The sequence below is a fragment of the Trypanosoma cruzi genome, genomic scaffold (genome assembly GCF_000209065.1).
Source record: "Trypanosoma cruzi strain CL Brener 1047053516569 genomic scaffold, whole genome shotgun sequence".
NCBI lineage: Eukaryota > Euglenozoa > Kinetoplastea > Trypanosomatida > Trypanosomatidae > Trypanosoma > Trypanosoma cruzi.
Window position 1 is genome coordinate 136,099 of NW_001849511.1, and position 18,711 is coordinate 154,809.

General features: G+C 47.8%; 7 protein-coding genes across 7 annotated transcripts, besides 47 other annotated features; all 7 read right to left on the minus strand.

Moving 5' to 3' along the window:
• Positions 1–4,489: a sequence feature (heterozygous, non-Esmeraldo-like haplotype).
• Positions 72–91: a microsatellite.
• Positions 329–2,278, minus strand: Tc00.1047053506479.10 (hypothetical protein, conserved; the record flags this gene model as incomplete). The annotated part of the gene is made up of 1 exon (XM_809008.1): positions 329–2,278. One exon carries the CDS (start codon positions 2,276–2,278, stop codon positions 329–331), a length of 1,950 nt encoding a protein of 649 aa, XP_814101.1.
• Positions 2,516–2,540: a sequence feature (AT_rich).
• Positions 2,814–2,835: a sequence feature (AT_rich).
• Positions 2,952–2,990: a sequence feature (CT-rich).
• Positions 3,142–3,170: a microsatellite.
• Positions 3,292–3,331: a microsatellite.
• Positions 3,369–3,413: a microsatellite.
• Positions 3,588–3,634: a sequence feature (CT-rich).
• Positions 3,845–3,864: a microsatellite.
• On the minus strand, positions 3,961–4,542 carry Tc00.1047053506479.20 (hypothetical protein, conserved; the record flags this gene model as incomplete). The annotated part of the gene is made up of 1 exon (XM_809009.1): positions 3,961–4,542. One exon carries the CDS (start codon positions 4,540–4,542, stop codon positions 3,961–3,963), a length of 582 nt encoding a protein of 193 aa, XP_814102.1.
• Positions 4,490–6,062: a sequence feature (haploid, non-Esmeraldo-like haplotype).
• Positions 4,810–4,885: a sequence feature (A-rich).
• On the minus strand, positions 4,978–5,709 carry Tc00.1047053506479.30 (hypothetical protein, conserved; the record flags this gene model as incomplete). Its single annotated transcript, XM_809010.1, has 1 exon — positions 4,978–5,709. The coding sequence occupies one exon, from the start codon at positions 5,707–5,709 to the stop codon at positions 4,978–4,980; it is 732 nt and encodes a 243-aa protein (XP_814103.1).
• Positions 5,774–5,805: a sequence feature (GA-rich).
• Positions 5,905–5,959: a microsatellite.
• Positions 5,925–5,966: a microsatellite.
• Positions 6,063–6,177: a sequence feature (heterozygous, Esmeraldo-like haplotype).
• Positions 6,178–6,803: a sequence feature (areas merged during assembly that could not be assigned to a particular haplotype. This can correspond to areas where the two haplotypes were merged or to regions with more than two copies in the genome that were merged during assembly.).
• Positions 6,328–6,375: a sequence feature (A-rich).
• Positions 6,404–6,426: a microsatellite.
• Tc00.1047053506479.39 (serine/threonine protein phosphatase 2A regulatory subunit, putative) lies at positions 6,688–8,409 on the minus strand (the record flags this gene model as incomplete). The annotated part of the gene is made up of 1 exon (XM_809021.1): positions 6,688–8,409. One exon carries the CDS (start codon positions 8,407–8,409, stop codon positions 6,688–6,690), a length of 1,722 nt encoding a protein of 573 aa, XP_814114.1.
• Positions 6,804–6,990: a sequence feature (heterozygous, non-Esmeraldo-like haplotype).
• Positions 6,991–7,927: a sequence feature (areas merged during assembly that could not be assigned to a particular haplotype. This can correspond to areas where the two haplotypes were merged or to regions with more than two copies in the genome that were merged during assembly.).
• Positions 7,928–9,627: a sequence feature (heterozygous, non-Esmeraldo-like haplotype).
• Positions 8,426–8,462: a microsatellite.
• Positions 8,772–8,801: a sequence feature (AT_rich).
• Positions 8,834–8,861: a sequence feature (AT_rich).
• Positions 9,114–9,146: a sequence feature (A-rich).
• Positions 9,225–9,249: a microsatellite.
• Tc00.1047053506479.50 (rRNA biogenesis protein, putative) lies at positions 9,320–11,329 on the minus strand (the record flags this gene model as incomplete). Its single annotated transcript, XM_809011.1, has 1 exon — positions 9,320–11,329. The coding sequence occupies one exon, from the start codon at positions 11,327–11,329 to the stop codon at positions 9,320–9,322; it is 2,010 nt and encodes a 669-aa protein (XP_814104.1).
• Positions 9,628–10,409: a sequence feature (areas merged during assembly that could not be assigned to a particular haplotype. This can correspond to areas where the two haplotypes were merged or to regions with more than two copies in the genome that were merged during assembly.).
• Positions 10,410–10,620: a sequence feature (heterozygous, Esmeraldo-like haplotype).
• Positions 10,621–11,257: a sequence feature (areas merged during assembly that could not be assigned to a particular haplotype. This can correspond to areas where the two haplotypes were merged or to regions with more than two copies in the genome that were merged during assembly.).
• Positions 11,258–18,711: part of a sequence feature (heterozygous, non-Esmeraldo-like haplotype) that runs on past the window's edge.
• Positions 11,474–11,494: a sequence feature (AT_rich).
• Positions 11,752–11,788: a sequence feature (C-rich).
• Positions 11,790–11,835: a microsatellite.
• Positions 11,852–11,887: a sequence feature (AT_rich).
• Positions 11,939–11,990: a sequence feature (A-rich).
• Positions 12,314–12,348: a microsatellite.
• Positions 12,454–12,476: a microsatellite.
• Positions 12,760–12,793: a microsatellite.
• Positions 12,815–12,860: a sequence feature (A-rich).
• Positions 13,109–13,147: a microsatellite.
• Positions 13,172–13,192: a microsatellite.
• Positions 13,402–15,846, minus strand: Tc00.1047053506479.60 (kinesin heavy chain, putative; the record flags this gene model as incomplete). The annotated part of the gene is made up of 1 exon (XM_809012.1): positions 13,402–15,846. One exon carries the CDS (start codon positions 15,844–15,846, stop codon positions 13,402–13,404), a length of 2,445 nt encoding a protein of 814 aa, XP_814105.1.
• Positions 15,956–16,033: a sequence feature (T-rich).
• Positions 16,386–16,408: a microsatellite.
• Positions 16,521–16,549: a sequence feature (AT_rich).
• Positions 16,677–18,650, minus strand: Tc00.1047053506479.67 (hypothetical protein, conserved; the record flags this gene model as incomplete). Its single annotated transcript, XM_809019.1, has 1 exon — positions 16,677–18,650. One exon carries the CDS (start codon positions 18,648–18,650, stop codon positions 16,677–16,679), a length of 1,974 nt encoding a protein of 657 aa, XP_814112.1.
• Positions 16,706–16,741: a sequence feature (AT_rich).
• Positions 17,935–17,997: a microsatellite.

Below are 18,711 nucleotides of genomic sequence, written 5' to 3' on the forward strand. Positions count from 1 at the left end.
CCCTCCTTTTTCTTTTCTTTCTGGTGTGTGTATGTGTGTTTGGGTAAAAGGCCGCAAATACACAGACGCACATATATATATATATATATATGCAGACATAGAGGAAGAGAAAGCGAGGGATGCAGAAATACCCAACGCAGAAACACAGTTCTCCTCCAGGCAAGCTCTCATGCTCGATTCATTGACGTCTCTGCCCTCGCTTTCGTACTTCCCTTCTTGCATACACATTCTGGGCTCACGGTGATCACTGCATTGCCCATGCAAACGCCGACCACGGCAGTATCGCCATTTTAATAATGGGCGTCACTTCCAATGTAGTTCTTTCTTCTCATTCCGGTGGTGCTGGGGCTGTTGCTGGCGGCTGGGAGAACATGTATGAACTATAAGGAACTCCATACGTGGGTGGCTGTGCAAAGTACATTGGCGGGGCGGCGCCAGGTGGGTAGGCGGCGGTTGCGGTCGGGGCATGTGGCATCGCGGATGACTGGGCAATTGGACCACCAGGCAAGACATATAAAATCTGCTGCGGTGGCACACCACGCGCAGCCGCCACACCGTAAGATGAAGTTGCAGGAGAGAGAACGTGCAGACCGGGAGGCGAAGAAAAGGGAGAGGCGCCTGGAAGAGTCGTCTGTGGCGAGGCGTATTGCAACTGCGGTCGGCTTCCGGGGAACATAAATTGCTGCTGCTGACCTGGCATGAGTGGAATTGACGTTGCCGCGGCATTAAACGGCATAACGTTTGTTGGCCATCCGGGAGGCGCCCCCATAAACATCGTAGGCATATGCGACCAAAAATTAGCAGCAGTTGTAGCGGTACCGGATGTAGGCGGATACATGATCATTTGTTGGGCGGCAGCGAGTTGAGCTTGTTGTTGCAAGGCCGATTGAGACCCCTTCAAAAGCCATTGTTTAAGTGTAGATGCAAGCAATGAGCCACCATACAGACGTTCATCTTCTTCCTCCTCCTCCAAAAACGCCCCACTGTCATGCCGTTCCTGCATTAATCGTTGGCGTTCTTGTAGAAAATCAATGGTATTGCAGCGGATGTGTTGACCCTTGACAGAATCCACCCGCATTTTGTTCTCCACATATCGTAGCCACAATCCTAAAAACTTGTTGCTGAACGTCACTTCCAAACCGTACTCTCCGAGGTGATTTTCATACATGGAAAAATGTGGAGGCGCGGTTTCGTGCATACGGAGTTCTTTGATCATGTCTAACAGAGCATATTGGGAGTAAAACATACGTAACTCCCGGTAATTATTATGCTGCAGTATAATGCGTAGTTGTAAACGTTCCATATAATAGTCAAAGGAGGCCTCCACATCTCTATCCTCGGCAGGATAATAAAGGGCAGAACTATTCACAAATTGTTTTCGAAACGCTAAGGAGGCTAGAAGCACAACGGACTCTGTAAGGTACCCATGCGCCTCAACGTCGTCAAATATAACATCTAACACCACAGGAATGGATGGTTTTTTACTATCCCCTATACCTGTATGTGAAGAGTACGCGCTACTGCCTCCGCCACCAAGAGCCTGCGTCTTGGTAAAGGTGGCAGGGTTAATAAGATGCACTGGACGACCCAAGCAACATGAGATAAACCCCACAATTTGCAGACGATGTCCCTTGATAATTAATACATTGCCGCTATTCGCCGCAATATTTTGTTGTGCCCGGTTCAAATGTGAATGCGATTTTGATGTGGCTGACGAAGACTCATTACTAGGGTTGATGGGGTCCAATATACAAACAGCAAACGGCACTGGACGCAACAGTGGAACTGGAGAAGAGTGCGATGTGGATTGCTGTTGATGGTGATGAGAGGTATTCATTTCCGTTGCTGAGCCCGCTGCTGACGCTGATGGCAAATCTGGTGTGGTTAACTTCTTCTTTATATGCGGCTTATTCCCAAGCAAGGCATCACTGCTTATGATGGCGTCCTTCACCTTGACGAGAAAAAATGGATCGTTGGAGGCAATGATGCAGTCCACAATAGGACCCCCGCTCGTTGTCTCTGTACGCCTCGAATTTGCGCTCGCCGTCGCACTTCCGGGTGTCGTCGTCCCTGACGGTGTCGCTGCTGCTGGGGGTGGGTCGTTCCCCCTGCGCGACAGAATGTCATTTAGTTTCCGCTTGGCCTTCTTGTGCGTGTCATTGAAGAAACGCGGCAGCAGAGGCACAAGGCAGACCTCAACTTGGGTCTCCGTGGAGGGCCGAGGCACAAACGTCGTATAAAACAACTCTGGAGTGTCGTGCGACGGGAAAGCGCCCATGTTCTCGCTCTAAATGGCTTTGCACCACAAGGAAGAAAGAATACACACACTCACTCCCGCACTCCACACAAAAAAAAAATATTCGCAATGAAGTCCAAAGGCTTCGTTGCCTCCCCTTTTCACTAAACCGATAGGCGCTGTTTCTTCTTCCTCTCGTGTCCCTGTGCAATGTGTGTGTGTGTGTGTACGTATGAGAGAGTCCTCAAGTTATGCCACCTCACCCCCCCTTGCCTTTCCTTTTTTTTTTTTTTTTAAATATTTTGTGAGATCCGCTGCTGTGAGTTTTTGTTGGCTTCGTTCCCCCCTTCAGCAAAACTTCGCCAGTGACCCACTCCTTGCAACGGTCGGTCCCTCCTTTTTAAAAACAAAAAGTTTTTTTCTCTCGCCGTATCCCTCACTCTCGTGTGTGTGTCCCCCCACCTGCCTGTTGCTTCGAAATAAAAACAATTGCGTCTCCGTTAGTGTTGCTTCCTCTCTCTCCAATTTTTTTTTTTTTAATCGGTGTTTCTCCCCTTCCCCTCTTTCTTAAAAGTTCAAATATATTTATTAATTTTATTGGATTTGACTGTGCGTGCCGCCTGCCGCCTGCCGCCACAACCACCACCGCTTTTTCTTTCTTCCCCCCTCCTCCCCCTTTCGGCTCCTGCTGTTGGACTGTTGAGTGTATTTCGTTCTCCCCTCCCCTCCCCCTTCCCTCCCTTCTCTTCTCTTCTCCCTCTTTTGGGTTCGGTGTTTTGCCCCTCCTCAACTCGGGGTTTTTTTCTTTCGTTCCCTGTTGAGCGACACAACCAACAACCAACAACGAAAAACAGAGATAAAACCGCAGCAATAAAAAACAAACAAACAAACAAATAGCACACAACAAGAAAAAAAAAAGAAAAAAAAAGAAAAACAACAATAAACCTTTTTCTATCGGTCTGTGCCTGTGTGTTTCTGTGCCTGTGTATGTGTGTATGTGTTTGGGGACACTTTCCCCCTCCTCCCCCCTCGCCCCGCCGCACAACAACAAAAACAAGAAAAGAAAAGAAAAGAAAAGAAAAACAGAAGAGAAGACACAAAAACCGGTTAAATTCTCAGCAATAAAGTGAATTACATTTATAAATACATACACATATACACATATACATACGCACATTTACACGTATGTCCCCGCATCTCCTTGCCATGTGTACAAGGAGAAGGAAAGACGAGTCATGGTAGGGGGGGGCGGATGACAAAAAATCAGAATAAAGAAAAAGAAAATAAATAAAATACAATATTGAATAACAAATGTTTCTTGAGCCCGTGTGACGCGTCCTCATTTACTTCGCTTTCCCTCTCATTTTTTTTTTTTCTCTCTCTCTCTCTCTCTCTCTCGTCCACGCTCTCTCAACCACACCTTCTCATCCCGTAATACCTGCAGTCAAGAAGAGAGCGGACACAACCAAACAGAAGCAGCGAGGGACATAAAATGTATATGTTGCACATTATGCCATCTCTCACACGATCTATGCATCCGTACAACGAGCAGCAAAAATTCCCGGGATTTTCTTCTTCTTATGGCGTTTCACCACTTCCCCCCCCCCCAAAAAAAAAAAAAAAAAAAAGAGAGAGAGTGAGGAAGTAAAAAAGAGACGCCAAAGAAGCGCGAATCGACAAAGACGAGCAACGAGCGGAAATGAATTGTAGGAAATGCCTGCCACTCAATTCCAGAAGGATGCGTCTTTTCGCATCTTCGTCAACACACGCTCCCGCCAGCGGCTCACAAAGGAGGCGGGAAGATACACTGTTTCTTCCGACTGCGCATCCGTTGGATCCGCAGACAAAACCCGGCCGTATGACATGACAAAATTAAATAAATCTTCCACAATACGCTCTGCCATTGCCAGTCTTGTCGCTGCTTGTTCTTGCTGCAGCGGCTGCTCCTGCGTTGCGCCCAGGTTCGCCACATCTTCCTCCTTCTCTTGGCTGATACCAATCAACAGCCGCACCGGGAAGTCGACGTTCAACAATACCGGCGGCACACGCAGGATAGTGCTAGGCCGCATATTTGACAGGTGACCCACATACAAAAAGGCACCATCGTCCTCGCGGGCAAGATAGATACCAAGACAAATGCCGGGCGCAAGAGGCGCTGGTGATGTGAGAAAGACCACGATAGACTCCGGGGCGTTGCCTAAAGGTGCAATCCAACGAACACCGTCCAGGCAATTGAATTCTGTTACGAGGGGAAGGCCGGGTAAAATCGCCGCAAACGGCGGCAAAACATTCGGCGCAACGGCCATTTTCCGCTTGTTATTTTTATTCCCACTCCCACTCTCTGTCTGTCTGTGTTGTTTTTTTCTTCTCTCAACGGCAACGGCGTGCCGATATGTTTTGTGTTAAAAGGGGGATGGGGAAGGGGGAAAAAAAGAGAAGTCGCGCTATAACTGTGGGAGTGTGCGCCAGGCGTAATACTGCAAGAGCTCCGCGGCGCAGGATCCTCTCGTAAGGGTCCGCCCACACCTCACCACTTTTCCTCCTCTTCTCTTCGCCAAGCAGCCAGTGGGCATAAAACAAATAACAAAAACAAAAAAGAAAAATAAGAAAAATAAAGATTGAAGCCGCAGATAAAGACAGGAAAAAAAAACCACACACACACACACCAAAAAATTCATGTCTTCCACAATCAGCATCCAGCCACATCCCACAACTTTAAACTCCAAGTATCGTTGCCACTACTATTCCTGTCCTTCTTTTCTTCCCCCACCTCCTCCGTCTTCCGTGCCATGCCATCCCCACGCCACGTTCACCGCCCCACCCTCCGTCACGTATGGTTTCGTTTGCACGAATGCGGGGTCAAACTGTTGAATCTGCGCCACATTAGAGATGAGAATACTCTGTAACGCCAAAATTTTATCGTCTAATGCCATTCGACGATTTTCATCCTCCTCGCGGCGCAACTTTTCTGCCTCCACCGCCTCAAGAGACTCCTTTTCCTTCTTGCGTACCTCATCCGCGCGGACCATCTCCTGCACCTCCCGGACACGGCTTTGATGAATGTAATAATAATACAAATTGTTTGTCTGATTCTTCTCTGCGTAGACCCACCGCTGCAGCTTGGCAATCTTCAGCACCAGGCGAAGATGCTTTGCGGAGTCGAGAGGGACGTCATCGTGCTCCTTGCACACGGACCATAGATCTACAAGCCGTATGGGTTGGTGGAAGAAAAGAAGCTTAATGACGTAATTACGCGGTATCTCGCCCAGGTCACGAGGAATCGCCTTGATGTTATTCTGCATAAGGGGCTTTTTAAAAAGCTCGCGAATATTTGAGTTGAAGGCACGGTGATTGGCGCACCGCAGCATGGTCACCTCACTGCGGTAAGGGATGGTGAGGCGGTACTCTTTGCCTGGCCGCAACCCATGCGGACCTTTGGGGCGATTCATAAAACAAAATGACCGGCGCAACATGACGTGGGACGCGTTTCCTGCAGCCACCACAGTCCTAAAAGAGGAGTGAGAAGACCCCCTGCACAGAGAGAAGGGAGAGAAAGAGAGAGAGGGAGACGAGGAAACCGGTGCAAAATCGTCTCACACAGGGGGGAGGTGTGCTCGTCCACTGATGGACACCGTCACAGCCAAAAAGTGCATGCATCATGGCATTGCAACAATCAAACCACGGATAGAGAAACAAACAAACAAAAACAAAGAAAAAAAGAAAAAGAAAATACATGTGAGATAAAATGGCTTTCACCAAATAACATCATCCTGCCAACACGAGCAGCAACAGCGACGGCAGTCCGCGCGTAGAAACAGCGATGCCAAACGACCAAATAAAATTCCACTTATAAAGAATGACAGACGAGGCAGAAACGGCAATCGATTGCCTTCCCCTCCCGGCCAGAAGTCATCTTTGTAGAGTCATTTTCCGCAGAACCAGCGGGATAATGGCAGACAAACTCATCACACATTACAGCCATGTCCATTATAATGAAATGATTTCTACCATTTCTCCATTCCCATCACCTCCAATTTTCTTTTTATTCTTCTTGTCCCCATGCCTCCTACTGTGCACTACGGTCTATCTGGAGAGAGAGAGAAAAGAAACAAAAACAAGAAATCAAAAAAAAAAAAAAACTATCCGGTCCTTTCCATTCAAGTAAACATATATATATATATATATATATACAGCTGTAATGCCATACACAAATAGTAAGTAATTCATTCATTCAACAACAAAAACAACAAGCAGAAAGAATGAGGGAAGCACAAACGCAAAATGAATATTGCTCTCTATTTCCAAATGAGACCCGCAACTTCTTTCCTCCTGCCTTGTCACTTCACACTCTGCCATCAAACCGAGCAACGCATTACTCATCCGCCCATACAAATCCTCCATTCTTGCCTCACTTCTTCTACTTCTCATGACTCTATCTATTTTCAAATCAATCAGTCTTCTGATGCGACAAACCGTACGTCAACATCCGCGTCTTTTCGCAACCGACTTATAAGCGGCTCAGTGTCACTATCTGACAGTCGTCTGCCCTTTTTCAGCGCCAAAAGTGCCTTGGCACAGTTAAGACGCACATTCGGCACACTGTCTTGAGCAAATAGACGCAACATGGGAAGAATGTGTTGTGAGGCGGTGCCGCAGTCCAGGCTTTGGACACTCGCCAGTGATGCATAAAAGTGTGCGAGTGCAACGCGGTGAAGATAGTTGTTTGTGGACGCCATAGAACTAAGCCGAGGGAAAAGCGATGCTCGTGACCATGCCGTCCCATTCTCCGCCACCAGCGTACAGCAGGATCGCACCGCCGCTTCGCGAATAGTCGCCACACGGTCGACAAGGTGCTGCACACAGAGCTCCACCACATCTTCTGCGTTTTTGCCTAACGAGGTGATGAGAAACGGAACCTGTGATATAACGACTTCACGAATACGCCAATTCGGATCCCCCGCAAGTGCCACAACAACGGGAACGAGTTTGGGTGCCATTTCTCTCGCCTCGGGGGTATTTCCCATGGAACTAAATCCAGAAACAAGAGCCAAGCGAACATCGGCTTCTTGGTCTTTTAACAATTGGGTGCAGGTCGGTACAATTGTGGTCGCCCACAGCTCTTTTGCAACGTGTGCCACGGACCGCAAAACCGCACTTGCCAAACACATCCGCACATGTGCATTTTCGTCGTTCACAAGTCGACATCCGGCCGTTAAGAGTTCCCTCTTTGCAGACGGGTCACGAAAAACGGCCAATAAACTGGCCATACTAAAAACTGCTGAGGCCCGAATTTCCGCCTCGGCATCCTGCGAAAGGGAACGAAAGAATGGCAGAATATTCTTCACCTCGGCCGGTGACATGGCCTCGGCGAGCTTACCAAGCCGGTCCGCCGCCATATGCCGTACACGCCAAGAATAATCGCTCATAAGTGCCTTAATCGAAGAGAAGACATTTGCATGTAGCTCGTACGGTAACGCTTTGAGAAGTGCGGCGGCAGCCTCTACCGTCTGAAGGCGGACGGCATCAAATTTGTCCTGTGAGAAAGCAGTCAACGCGTTAATCAACTCAGTACTTCGATTTCCAAGAACATGTACCATGTGTTTTCCTAGCGAAATACACGCAGCGCGACGCACCATAATTTCTTTATCGTTACAAAGTTCAATAAACAGGCTCATTAACTGCCCTTTAATTGCTGTGGACACGTGAGGGTAGGCAGTGGCGATAAGGTACGATGCACTTGATCGACATTGCGTAGTTGCTTTGCCAAGTCGATGTACCAAATCAAGAAAATCACGTTGCGCCTGCGCAGCCGCTTCGCCTGTCTCACGAAATACCTGCCCACCAATTGTCTGCAGCGACGTTACAGCTTCGTCACGAACGGTAATTTCATCTAAACTGCTCAACAACTCCAGGGGCGTCAAAATGCTCTGCAAATGGTCGGCACCACCCACTTCTTGCAGCATCGTCCCCAATGCATTGGCAAAAACCCGTAACACCACTTCATTCTCGTCCAGATAGTCGGTGAGGTACGGCAATAACTCGTCACGAGTGCGTTCAGGTCCAAGAGTAGAGGCAATGAGGTGAATGCCGCGCATGCTTGTCAGCCGTTCCTCCGGATCCTCCGAGCGCAGGTTATTAATCATTGACTTGACAGAGTCAAAGTGTTCAGTCATCTCCTTTCCCTTTTGCTAATAATAATAATAATAATAATAATAATAATAATAATGCCGTTCTTCCCTTGCTGTGTAATGCAAGCCACTCTACGGATGGTCTCCTACCTGCCTCCTTGTTTCTTCCTTAGAATGTTTTGTTTTTGGGCCTGTCCTCCGTGCAGAAACAAGCGGATCCGTTTTTCTCTCTCTTCTTTTTTGTTTCTCGCCGTATTTATGTCGTCAAAACAACACCAGCGCAAATAACGCAAATACGTGTTTTTTTTTTTTTTTTTGCAATATCACCACTGTGGCCTCTTCTTCTCTTTCGCTAACAACACGCAGAGAAAAAGAGAAAGACGTGCAGCACAACTGAGAACAGACGCAAAAAAAAAAAAAAAAAATAGATAAATAATCCCTTTCCCCCTCCACACACATAAACACAAAGATATATATATATATAAAAGAAATAAAAAGATATTCCCACCTCATTGCTCTTCGTATTGAATTTGTTTCTTTCATTAAACTCTGCAAAGGGACATGAATGTCTTATCAGTTTGTATGATAGAAGAGGCATGTAGGATCACTCCTTACACCGGTAAAAGTGGAAACCATACCCCATATTTCTCTTCCATTCCTTCCTTGCAGGTATAGATATATCTGGAGGTCATTCTCTTTGCTCTGGTCCCTCCTCCACAGACATCTCTTCCACCACATGTCTTCCCTTTCAAAACAAAACAACAAAACAATAAAAAACAAAAGGCAAATATTTTTACCCCTACTTCATTTTTCTGCCTAATTAATCGCTGCGTTTGTTACAGGAAGAGTCTGAGAGATGTACACACACACACACACAGACACACAAAAGAAGGAGAGCAGAGTTCTGCTTTCGCCCATTCGCCGTGCCGCCCCACACTCCCATTTCCTCTGCGCGCTACTCATCCGTTTCGTCAGTGACGCCGGAATCGTTCTTTTTGGTTTTATTGCCGTTATTATTCTTTGCGCTCACGTGAACGGCGGTGACAATGCCGTCAGCCCCATCCCCCACCGACGCATGGATTTTCGCCTCCACATAACTTCTCGCACGGGTCTTGACCTTTTCAACATCCGCTGGCGAGCCATATGCCCGCTCAAATGACATGAAACGTGTGAGGAACTGCTGCATCACCTTTGCTGAGAAGTTCGTGGCAACTGCACGTTCAAGTAAAGCCCGCACGAGGGGCACCGCGGCGGACTCGTCACGGCGCACAAGGAGAGCCATTTCCTGATCCAAGTACGCCGACCACACATCCGACTTCTTCGGCATGCGCACAACAAGACCTTCAAATAACGCACGACCATTCTCAACACTGCCACTCTTGTACTCATGGACGGCAAGGCGCACAACCGTCAGAGAATACGCGTCACGACGTAGAGCACCGCCCATGTCTTTTACCATGCGCCTCAACTGATCGCGTTTTTTCTGGTCTATAAGCACCTTACCAAGTCGCTCCCACGTGCGTTGCTCATTGCGAAACTTGGACACCATGTTGCGGCACAGAGCCAGGAGTTGATTTGGCTTGCGTGTGGCGGAAAAGATGTCGGCGAGACGTTCATACACGACAAGTTGGTCAGGAGCACGTTGCAGCGCTCGCTTAAACACTGCCGAAAGAGACTCCACCGTACCATGAATATTCTCAAGATTCATGTAGGCCACCCAAACATTCAGACGTTCCTGCGTCTCACGAACACCAATGGTACTCAGCGCCTTTTCGGCCACAAGACGGGCTTCTTCCTGCTGCTGGAGAGCAACATGATGTGCCATCCATTGGACCCACAAATAACTGTTGTTTGGAGCAGCCAGAAGTAGCCGCCGGAACTCATCCGGCGAGGATGGCACAGTCGTTTCCATAGAACGCTCGTATGCATCAATAGCCTCCTCAATTTTTCTTTTGCGCAATTTCTGTTCCCTACCTCCATTTTTGTCGGTGGTGCCATCATTATCATCAATGCTATCGTTTTCGTCGCTCTCAGTCTCAGGATGTCGCTGCTGCTGTTTCCCTCCAAGTGAATGTTGTCTCTTGCGGTCACGCCAGGGAAAAAGACCAAGGAGTCCTTTCATTCCCGGTGGCAATGGTGCCCTGCGCCAATGCGGCAAGGTGAAGACGGTACGGTTGCTGGAAAGCACAAGAAACGGGAGAACCTCCTGCAGCAGTGATCCGTGCGGCACAAATTCAATCACGAGTTGCATAGAGGCCCCCACGACGGGTGGCTCACCGGACGCGGCGGTCCCATGCCAATTGTAAACATAGTACCCAATCAGACTGCTTGCACCACACGGGACCTCAACAATGGCGCAGTGATCGTCCGTGAGTGAAAGCAACACTGTGGCTGGCACCACATCACCTGCCTGCAGACCTGAGAAAATTGTCTGCATGGCGATCACATCGCTAGGGGTGCGTTCCACCACCTCCGTCCGTGCGGTGACATTGGCAACGCCAGTCTGAACGTCATAATTCAGCAGGCGCACCTCCACCGCACCGGCATGCGCATCGACATGTTCAAGCGCTGCCAGGGCAGTGAGACCACCGGCAATCGACAGCACCGCACCACGCTCAGGGGATGCCTTCACAACACGCGCCATGGTGGTGGTGCCTAGACCAATAAGTACGTTTTTGCGAAACAAATTGGGGAGTAACGTGGCCACTGGCGGCGGGTACGTTGCGACATCGCTCCACAGCTCACGCAGTTGTATGCTAAGGATACGATACTGCTGCGCATCACGCGTGCGTCTTGCCACGGCCCGCACCTGTTCGCGCGACGCAAGGCGTTTGAGAAGTTTCTCCGCAAGGAGATCACCTCCTAATGTCTCAACCGTTAATCTGCCAAAACCGCCATTGCCCGGGAGTTGCACGACAATGCCGTCTGGCGCAGCGTGATGCACGCGATAGTCGCGAAACAACATAAAATTTAAATTCCTCTTTTCTCTGTGTGTCTGTGTGCTTGCGAGTGCGTATCTATCCTCCGTGTGTTTCCCTCCTTTCAACTAACAACCACGACCACCACAACAAGAAGACTTCTTTCAAACCAATAAGGATGAGTGTAAAAGTATATATATATATATATTTTTGGTAGGGCGGGTGGGGAAAGACAAGAGCGTAATATATACATATATTTATGCATGTACTCCCTTTCCCTTTTTGTTTTAGGCCGATAATTCACCTCCTTTTTTTTTTTTTTTCCTCTTCTCTCCATTCATTCATTCATTCAATGACTGTTTATTGTTTTCCTATTATTATTATTATTGTTTTGTTTACACGGAAGATCAGGAAAGACATTTTCATAACGTCATGTTTAAAACTTCTCCCCGTCACGTATCCACACATATCCCCCTCCTCCCCCTCCTCCCCCTCTCTCTCTCCCTTTATGTATGCACATATATATGTATGTATATGTATGTGTGTATGCATGCAATACTTTGTATTTGTATTTATTTATATTTATAGAAATAAATAAATATAAAGAGTGAGAAACAACTTTCCCCCATCTTCAGAAAGTTACTAACGGCTGCGTGAGAAAAGAAAGACAAATAAACAAACAAAACGACCAAAAAAAAAAAAAAAAGAGGGAGTGATATGAGTGAGTCTAAAAAATAACACCAAAGACTTCCCAACGCATGCAAAACGATAAAATATCACATGAACGCAGCCGCCTAACATCTGTCCGTGTTTCTCCCTCCCTCCCTCTCTCTTGGGTATTCATGCACTTACTTCTCTCTTTTATTTAATTTTGTGTTATGGACTTTTTTTTTTTTTTTTTCGTTACTTCCCTTCTTCTTCTTCCTCCACCACCACCTCCTCCTCTCATTCCGCACTCCGGCGGCAAACAAATGTGTGCATGTCATTAAAGCAGGGCGTACAGACGTATGTTTCAAGTACACCCCGTGCTGAATCAATCAATCAATCAATCAATCAATAAATAAATATATGAGCAGCATTACACACAACACGCACTTCTCCACTTAATTATATGCATGTATACATGTGTCTATTTAAATAGAAACTCCCGTTTTTTTCTCCCCCCCCCCCCAAAAAAAAAAAAAAAAAAAAAAATCCACACAAATGATAGGTAAAAGATAGAGCACGTTTGCCGTCAAACTGGCTGATGTCAATTTATCAATTTTATCTTTCTCTTACCTTTACTTTTTCCCTTTGCATGCAATGGAACCTTCTTAATGGCTATCCATCCATCTATCTATCCATATATACATGTGTGTAAAATAATGGTGCAACAGAGTACGCACCAATAAACAATAAAAAAAGGAAAATAACACTGGCGAAGATCACATTATCACACACATTGTTCTGTTTGCGTCTGTGTGTTGATGTCACCTCCAAAAAAAAAAAAAAAAAAGAAAAGAAAAAAAGAAGCGGGCAACGCAACACACCACAAAAGCAAAAAAAAAAAAAACAACAAAACAAACAAACGAAAAACAACCCCGTGATGCTGTCATCTTTGTTGCAACAGCAATATTTGCACGATCAAACTCACAAGATTCTGCTGCATTAAAAGCGGTGCCATACACCCTCACGTGCACACGGGGTGAATTCCCCCCCTTTTTTTTTTTCCTTTTTACTCATTGAGAATGGAGGAGGGGAAAGAGGAACACAAATACATGCGTGTCCATTGAGGGGGAAAAGAAAGGAAAATAAATAACAAAAACAGACATACACACACGCCGAAGGAGAAAGAAATGGAGAGAGAGAGAGAGAGAGAGAGAGAGGGTGGGAGTGAACATAGAAAGAACACAACAACAACAACAACAACAGGGAAAACAATATAAAAAATCATAAAGGACATAAAAAAACAACTCCTGCAGTTACTTCTGTGATAAACAGGCCATGCACAACGACCGACACACACACAAACACACACGGATTTTCAACGGCGCCTTTCAGAATCGCTCACTCGCTTTACGGTTCAAGTACTCCTCTCACCCCGCCTTCAAAACACTCCTTCCAACAGAAATTACACAGTTCAGTTCAACTCCTTTTGTCCCCCACCGCGAATCGGCTTCACGATAATCCCATGGCCCATGGCAACGGGGGAGTCTGCAGGTGAACTGGGTTCCCGTGACGTCAGCGCGGCTTCTAGCGTCGGTGTGCTGCTCCTGTGTTCATTACGGTGCCTCCCGTTATGTTTTCTACTGCGGGTATGGGAGTTATTAAGCAGATCATCGTATAGCTGTCGCCAGTGAAGAGCATCGTTGCGTGCGTCCTGAAGCTGGGCTTGATGACAAACCCGTTCAGCTTCCAGTGTACGCTGCAGCTCCTGTTTTGCCGCACACTCTTGCCGCAGACCGTGTTTAAGGGTTTCAATACGTTCATGGCGGATGACCAACTTCTTCTCTGCGAGCTGCAGCTCCAACGTCAATGCCCCGTTCAAATTTCGCAACTTCTCCACCTCATCCATGACAGCCTCCATGCGATTCAGCATCATACCCTCATTTTGGTCCCCATCGCCGCTATGGTGGCCGGTCCAGTCATTGTCCTCCATTTCTCGAATACCGTCGAAGACTGCTGCGGTGACATTGTCGCCACGCCGTAAACCCGTCCTTTCGTAGCGTGGCGGGATGATAACAAATGGTTGACTCTCCACTGGGCATGATTTCCTGTCACTCGTTGATTTTGTATTCCCCCTTGTGCCCTCAAGAATACCCGTGCCTGCGTGTGGAGTTATGGGCGGTGATTCACTCTTATTTGTGTTCTGTGACAAATCACGACTAAACGGCGACCGGCGAACGTGGCGCTGCGGCAAAAAAGATCCATCTTCTACCATTCCAAGGAGTGTGTGCAGCTGCTCCATATATGATGTCAACTGCAGCGGCAAAACTTCCGCCTCCTCTCGTGCCTCATGAAACAACATTCGGTAATGTTCCGCGTAGCGACGTTGCGCGTACAACTCCCGTGTAACGTTGGAAAACTCCTCCTCCCATGCAGCACACTCCTGTTGTAGAATCTGCACCACCGAGGCCTGTGCTGCAGACTGCGCATAAAGAAGATCCGTCGTGTACTGCGCGTCACGTAACGCGTCACGCAGGCGCTCCATTTCGGCCCGCATATCCTCCAAAGAAAGTTGCTCACGGACACCTTGCTGCAGCAAAGCATCCACACTATCCAATTCAAAAGACTCCTTGGTACGACGTGACAGACCTCCTGCCTGCGCCTCTAAATGACCTCGAGAAGTATATGTTTCCCGTGTCAACTCACTACATGCCTTTCCTCGCAGCAGACACCTCAGCCTTTGTATCTCCACCTTCGCCAGATCTAACATGCCTTTAAGTTCCTCAGTGGTAAACTGCCGATTGACGACCGCCCGGTTACACACGTTCTGTGCCCGTGCACCAAATCGCAGTGTCGAGAGAGTCTCATGGGCCTCCAGTTGAGACGGACTGCAGCACAAAACGAGTGCCGTGCGTGAGTTACCGCCAAGAGAGTCCTTTAGAATCCGTGTAAGTTTGCTATCACGGTAGGGTACATGCGCCCTCTTTTCCGCCAGGCAGATGATAACATGTCCGAGGGTGGTGAGAGACTTATTAATCAGTTTTGCCTCCTCTAATCGAAGACCGTCGGCCAATGTCTTCGACACCTTTTCACAACCCGCAAGGTCCACAAGGAATAGTTTCCCAATGGTTGCCTCGTGCTTCGCCCGATTGACACTCTTCACTACAATGTTCAGAACGCAGTGACTACGGCTACTGGCGTCGTTAATGGTTGTTGCAGCGGTTACGCGCCGACGCAGCCCACTATGAACGAGTTGCAGCACTTCCTCCGTACTTGTCACGTACGGCATTTCGCAATTTTCAACGTAGAATCCAGCCGGGTCCTCACGCACATGTAAACTACATCCTGTCGGATTAAGAAGGTCCCGCACACGTTCCATGTAGATTTCTACAAACTGCACACGTATCTCAAACTCCACCACTTCCTCGGCACTGTGAATGGCGTAAAAAAGTTGTCGCACCGCACGAGGTACGATACCAGCGGCGTTTTCATGCATATTAAAACTCAACGACCCGGATTCCTCACTTAGAGGAGAATGCAAACCAAACATTGTATGCGTTTTTCCAGCCCCCGTCTGTCCATAAACCAATAGTGTGCCGTTGTACCCATGCATGACATCGTCCACAATGGGGCAGGCAACATCGTCATATAACTGTTTTTGCGTCGTGTCGGGTTCATACACGCGAGAAAAGGCAAACTTGTAATAATCTGAAGCCACCACAGTCCCACTCAGCGAAGAGGCGTCATCTGTCAGCGCGCCACGAGGACTTGCCACCAGCTGCTGGGTCCAACACGGACTCCTTGCTGTCCTACAGATCACATGTCTGGGTCCTTCAAAGGCCACGCACAGGCAGGCATTTTGCTCCGCTGCGTTTAGTGGACGAAAACGGCACGACACACGTACTTTTTCCTCCGACATCGGTACACCCTTCAAGCCTTTTTACTACACTAAGAACTTTAAAAATAACACGCGGACTGCTTATCCCTCCAAACTCCCTCACCCACCCCCTCTACTTATTTTCACCCGCTTCTTCTTCTTCTTTTCTTTTATTTGTTTTGAATTTCTGTTTCTTTCTTCCTCCCTTTTTTTTTTTTGTTTTGTTTTTATATACCAGCTCTTCACGTGCTTGCGCACACAGACAAACACACAAACACCGGCAAAAAAAAAAAAAAGGAAGTATTGCAGGAAGCCGGGGTCCGGAGCCCATTTACTCAGGCCGTAGTGAACACCGTCAATTTCTTTTGCAAAGCAATTCAATCGCGCTCACGCAAATGCCGATTATATAAAGAAGCAGCAAATAGAGGGACGGACAGGGTGAAAAAGAACATGCGCACTTTTGTTCCCCTCACTTTCTCTTCTCATCCTCATTCCACTCGGTGGTATATTTGGCAACCGCCTTCCAACAACAACAACAACAAAAAAGTAAAAACGGCAAGCCGTCATTATCGTCACCGCTAAACAACAACAACAACAACAACAAAGCGGATGTCGTCTCAACATTATATACGAACAGTCTTTGCCATTTGAAGAAGCCCATCCCTTTGTCAAATGGAAGGCAAACCGTCCACACGGCAGTGGTCCTCCTACTCTACAATTAAAAATAACAATTATTTATAATATACCATTACATACCAAATACACCCCAGTTATATGCGTACAAACACACCATGAAGGTGCTCAACAAGATCCTTGCACGGGATCTACACAAGCTCCTCCCCTCTTCATGTATATTTCTCTCCCCTTCCCCGTCAGGCAAAAACACCAAAAAAAAAAGACCAAATAAAAAAAATAATGACAATAAAAAATAAATATAGAATGAAACAACAAGCTTTATGGTACCTCAACCGTAATTGTTCGCACTCTACAAATGTCTTTGGGTTCGGTCGCAAAATCGATAGATGCGCTTCTTCCAACGCAGAATCTACACAGCGTAAATTTTTGCCTTGTCGCTTTGTTTTTTCGTTCGAGGAGCCAAAGCTATGGGAATTCCCTTGAATGGTCCTTTTTTTGGCCTTCTCACGTGTCCCATTCTGCCTTCCGTTATTTTTCCCCAGAAGGACCTTTGAACTTGCCGTACAACGCTCGCCCAAGTCTGGGAGCTGCACGGCGTCACCCGATGGATGCACACTGGAAGCCACCGCCACAACAACGTCATCGTTTGACGACATGTCGTTATCTTGCAGGCCAACAACCGTAGGGATGGGACTGAGAACATCACCACGTGAGTCGTCCACCACACCAACGGCACCGCCGTACCTGTCATCTTGCGCTTTTCCTTTATGCCCTCGCCAGTCTGGCATTTCCTGTTTCTGATGCCGCTGCTTTCCGCTAGCATGTCTATTTGCCCCTTTTCTGGATGCTCCGCCCGTCGCACTCACTTGCGACAAATCCAACGCCGCACGCGATAAGTCGACGGGTGTGCCTAATTCTTCAGCCATGTATTTTACAGATCCATGACGATCACCCTCATAACCGACAAATTCTCCTTTTTTCGTCGCCACCGCGTTACACGGTTCAAAAGCAAGCGTCTCCACTGACGTTTTGCTTCGTACGCGTTCTGAAAACGATTCGCCCCTAAAATGAAGCTTGCTGTTGCTCAACGAGTTCATTTCCGGTTTCATAGGCACCGATCGGTCCTGCGCAGGCTTCAGAATGGATCCCGGCAGAATATTACCCTTGGGGTTTTTACCAGCATCCGTCCTCGGAGCCTCAGGGCCTATTTCATGCGGAGACGTGGCTTCTGTTTGTAATAATTTTCCTGAGGCAGGGCACTGAGCCAAAATGTAGCGCTCCAACCGTTCAATGGTTATCTTCTGCGACTCTAACCTCACGTGCAGCTTCTGGCATTCCTTCTCCGTGATGCGTTGCTCGGTGCGTAATTCATGCACAAGGCCTGCCAATGACATTAAGTGCGAGTGAATGGTGTCACTTGAAAGCATTTCTCTCTCCGTGTGCTGCCCCTTCACGCAGCTACCCACAAGTCGGAAGGGACATACCACGACGGACTCATCCTCATACTCCACGCTACCATCATCATCATTATCATCACCGCAACCATCATTTCCGTCAAGAATTACAAGCCCAGCAAAGACACTCAACTCATCTTCTGTTAACAGGCTTTTCCCCGTTTGTTGCCGACGCTGCTGTTGAAATTGTTTGGGGTCTATTCCTGCTCGATGGAGAATCCATGCTGGAGACAACGAGGGCGGCGACTCCACTTTAGACGGCAGAGACTTTCCATTAAAGCCCTTCGTATTAGTCGCCGCTGCTGCCGTCCAGTTTTCGGATTTTGCATCGTTTGAGAAGTTGTGCCCAGCCTTCTTCTTTTCGTCCGGTTTTCCTTCATTGAATTTTGTGCCGCCAATCGAAACCAACGTGCACAGCGAGTCTGGCGGGTTCACACGTCTGGTCCTATTTCTTGTCGCGACTCCTGCCTCGCACTGGATCTCGGTAATTGGAACGGGTGAACACGACCGCTTCACGTCCTTTTTATGACTCAAACGCCTCAGCCCTGAAGAAGTGACGGTGCGCGCTGTGTCTTGTGCGTTTAAATCCTTTCCTACCGGTGATCTTACGTCGTCTTCCGTTCGCTGCTTTTCAGCTCCTCGTTTCGGAGGGTGCTGCTTTCTTTGTTGCCCGCTCGTTCCTTTTTTCGAATTCGCAACGGCGCCATCCCCGGTGGTGTTTTGGTCTACTGGCGTTTTAACCCCGCCACCGTTCATATGCTTCGCCTCGTTTGTTTAGAAGCCCACGGTGGGTGGATCTCTATGCGTTATATAATTC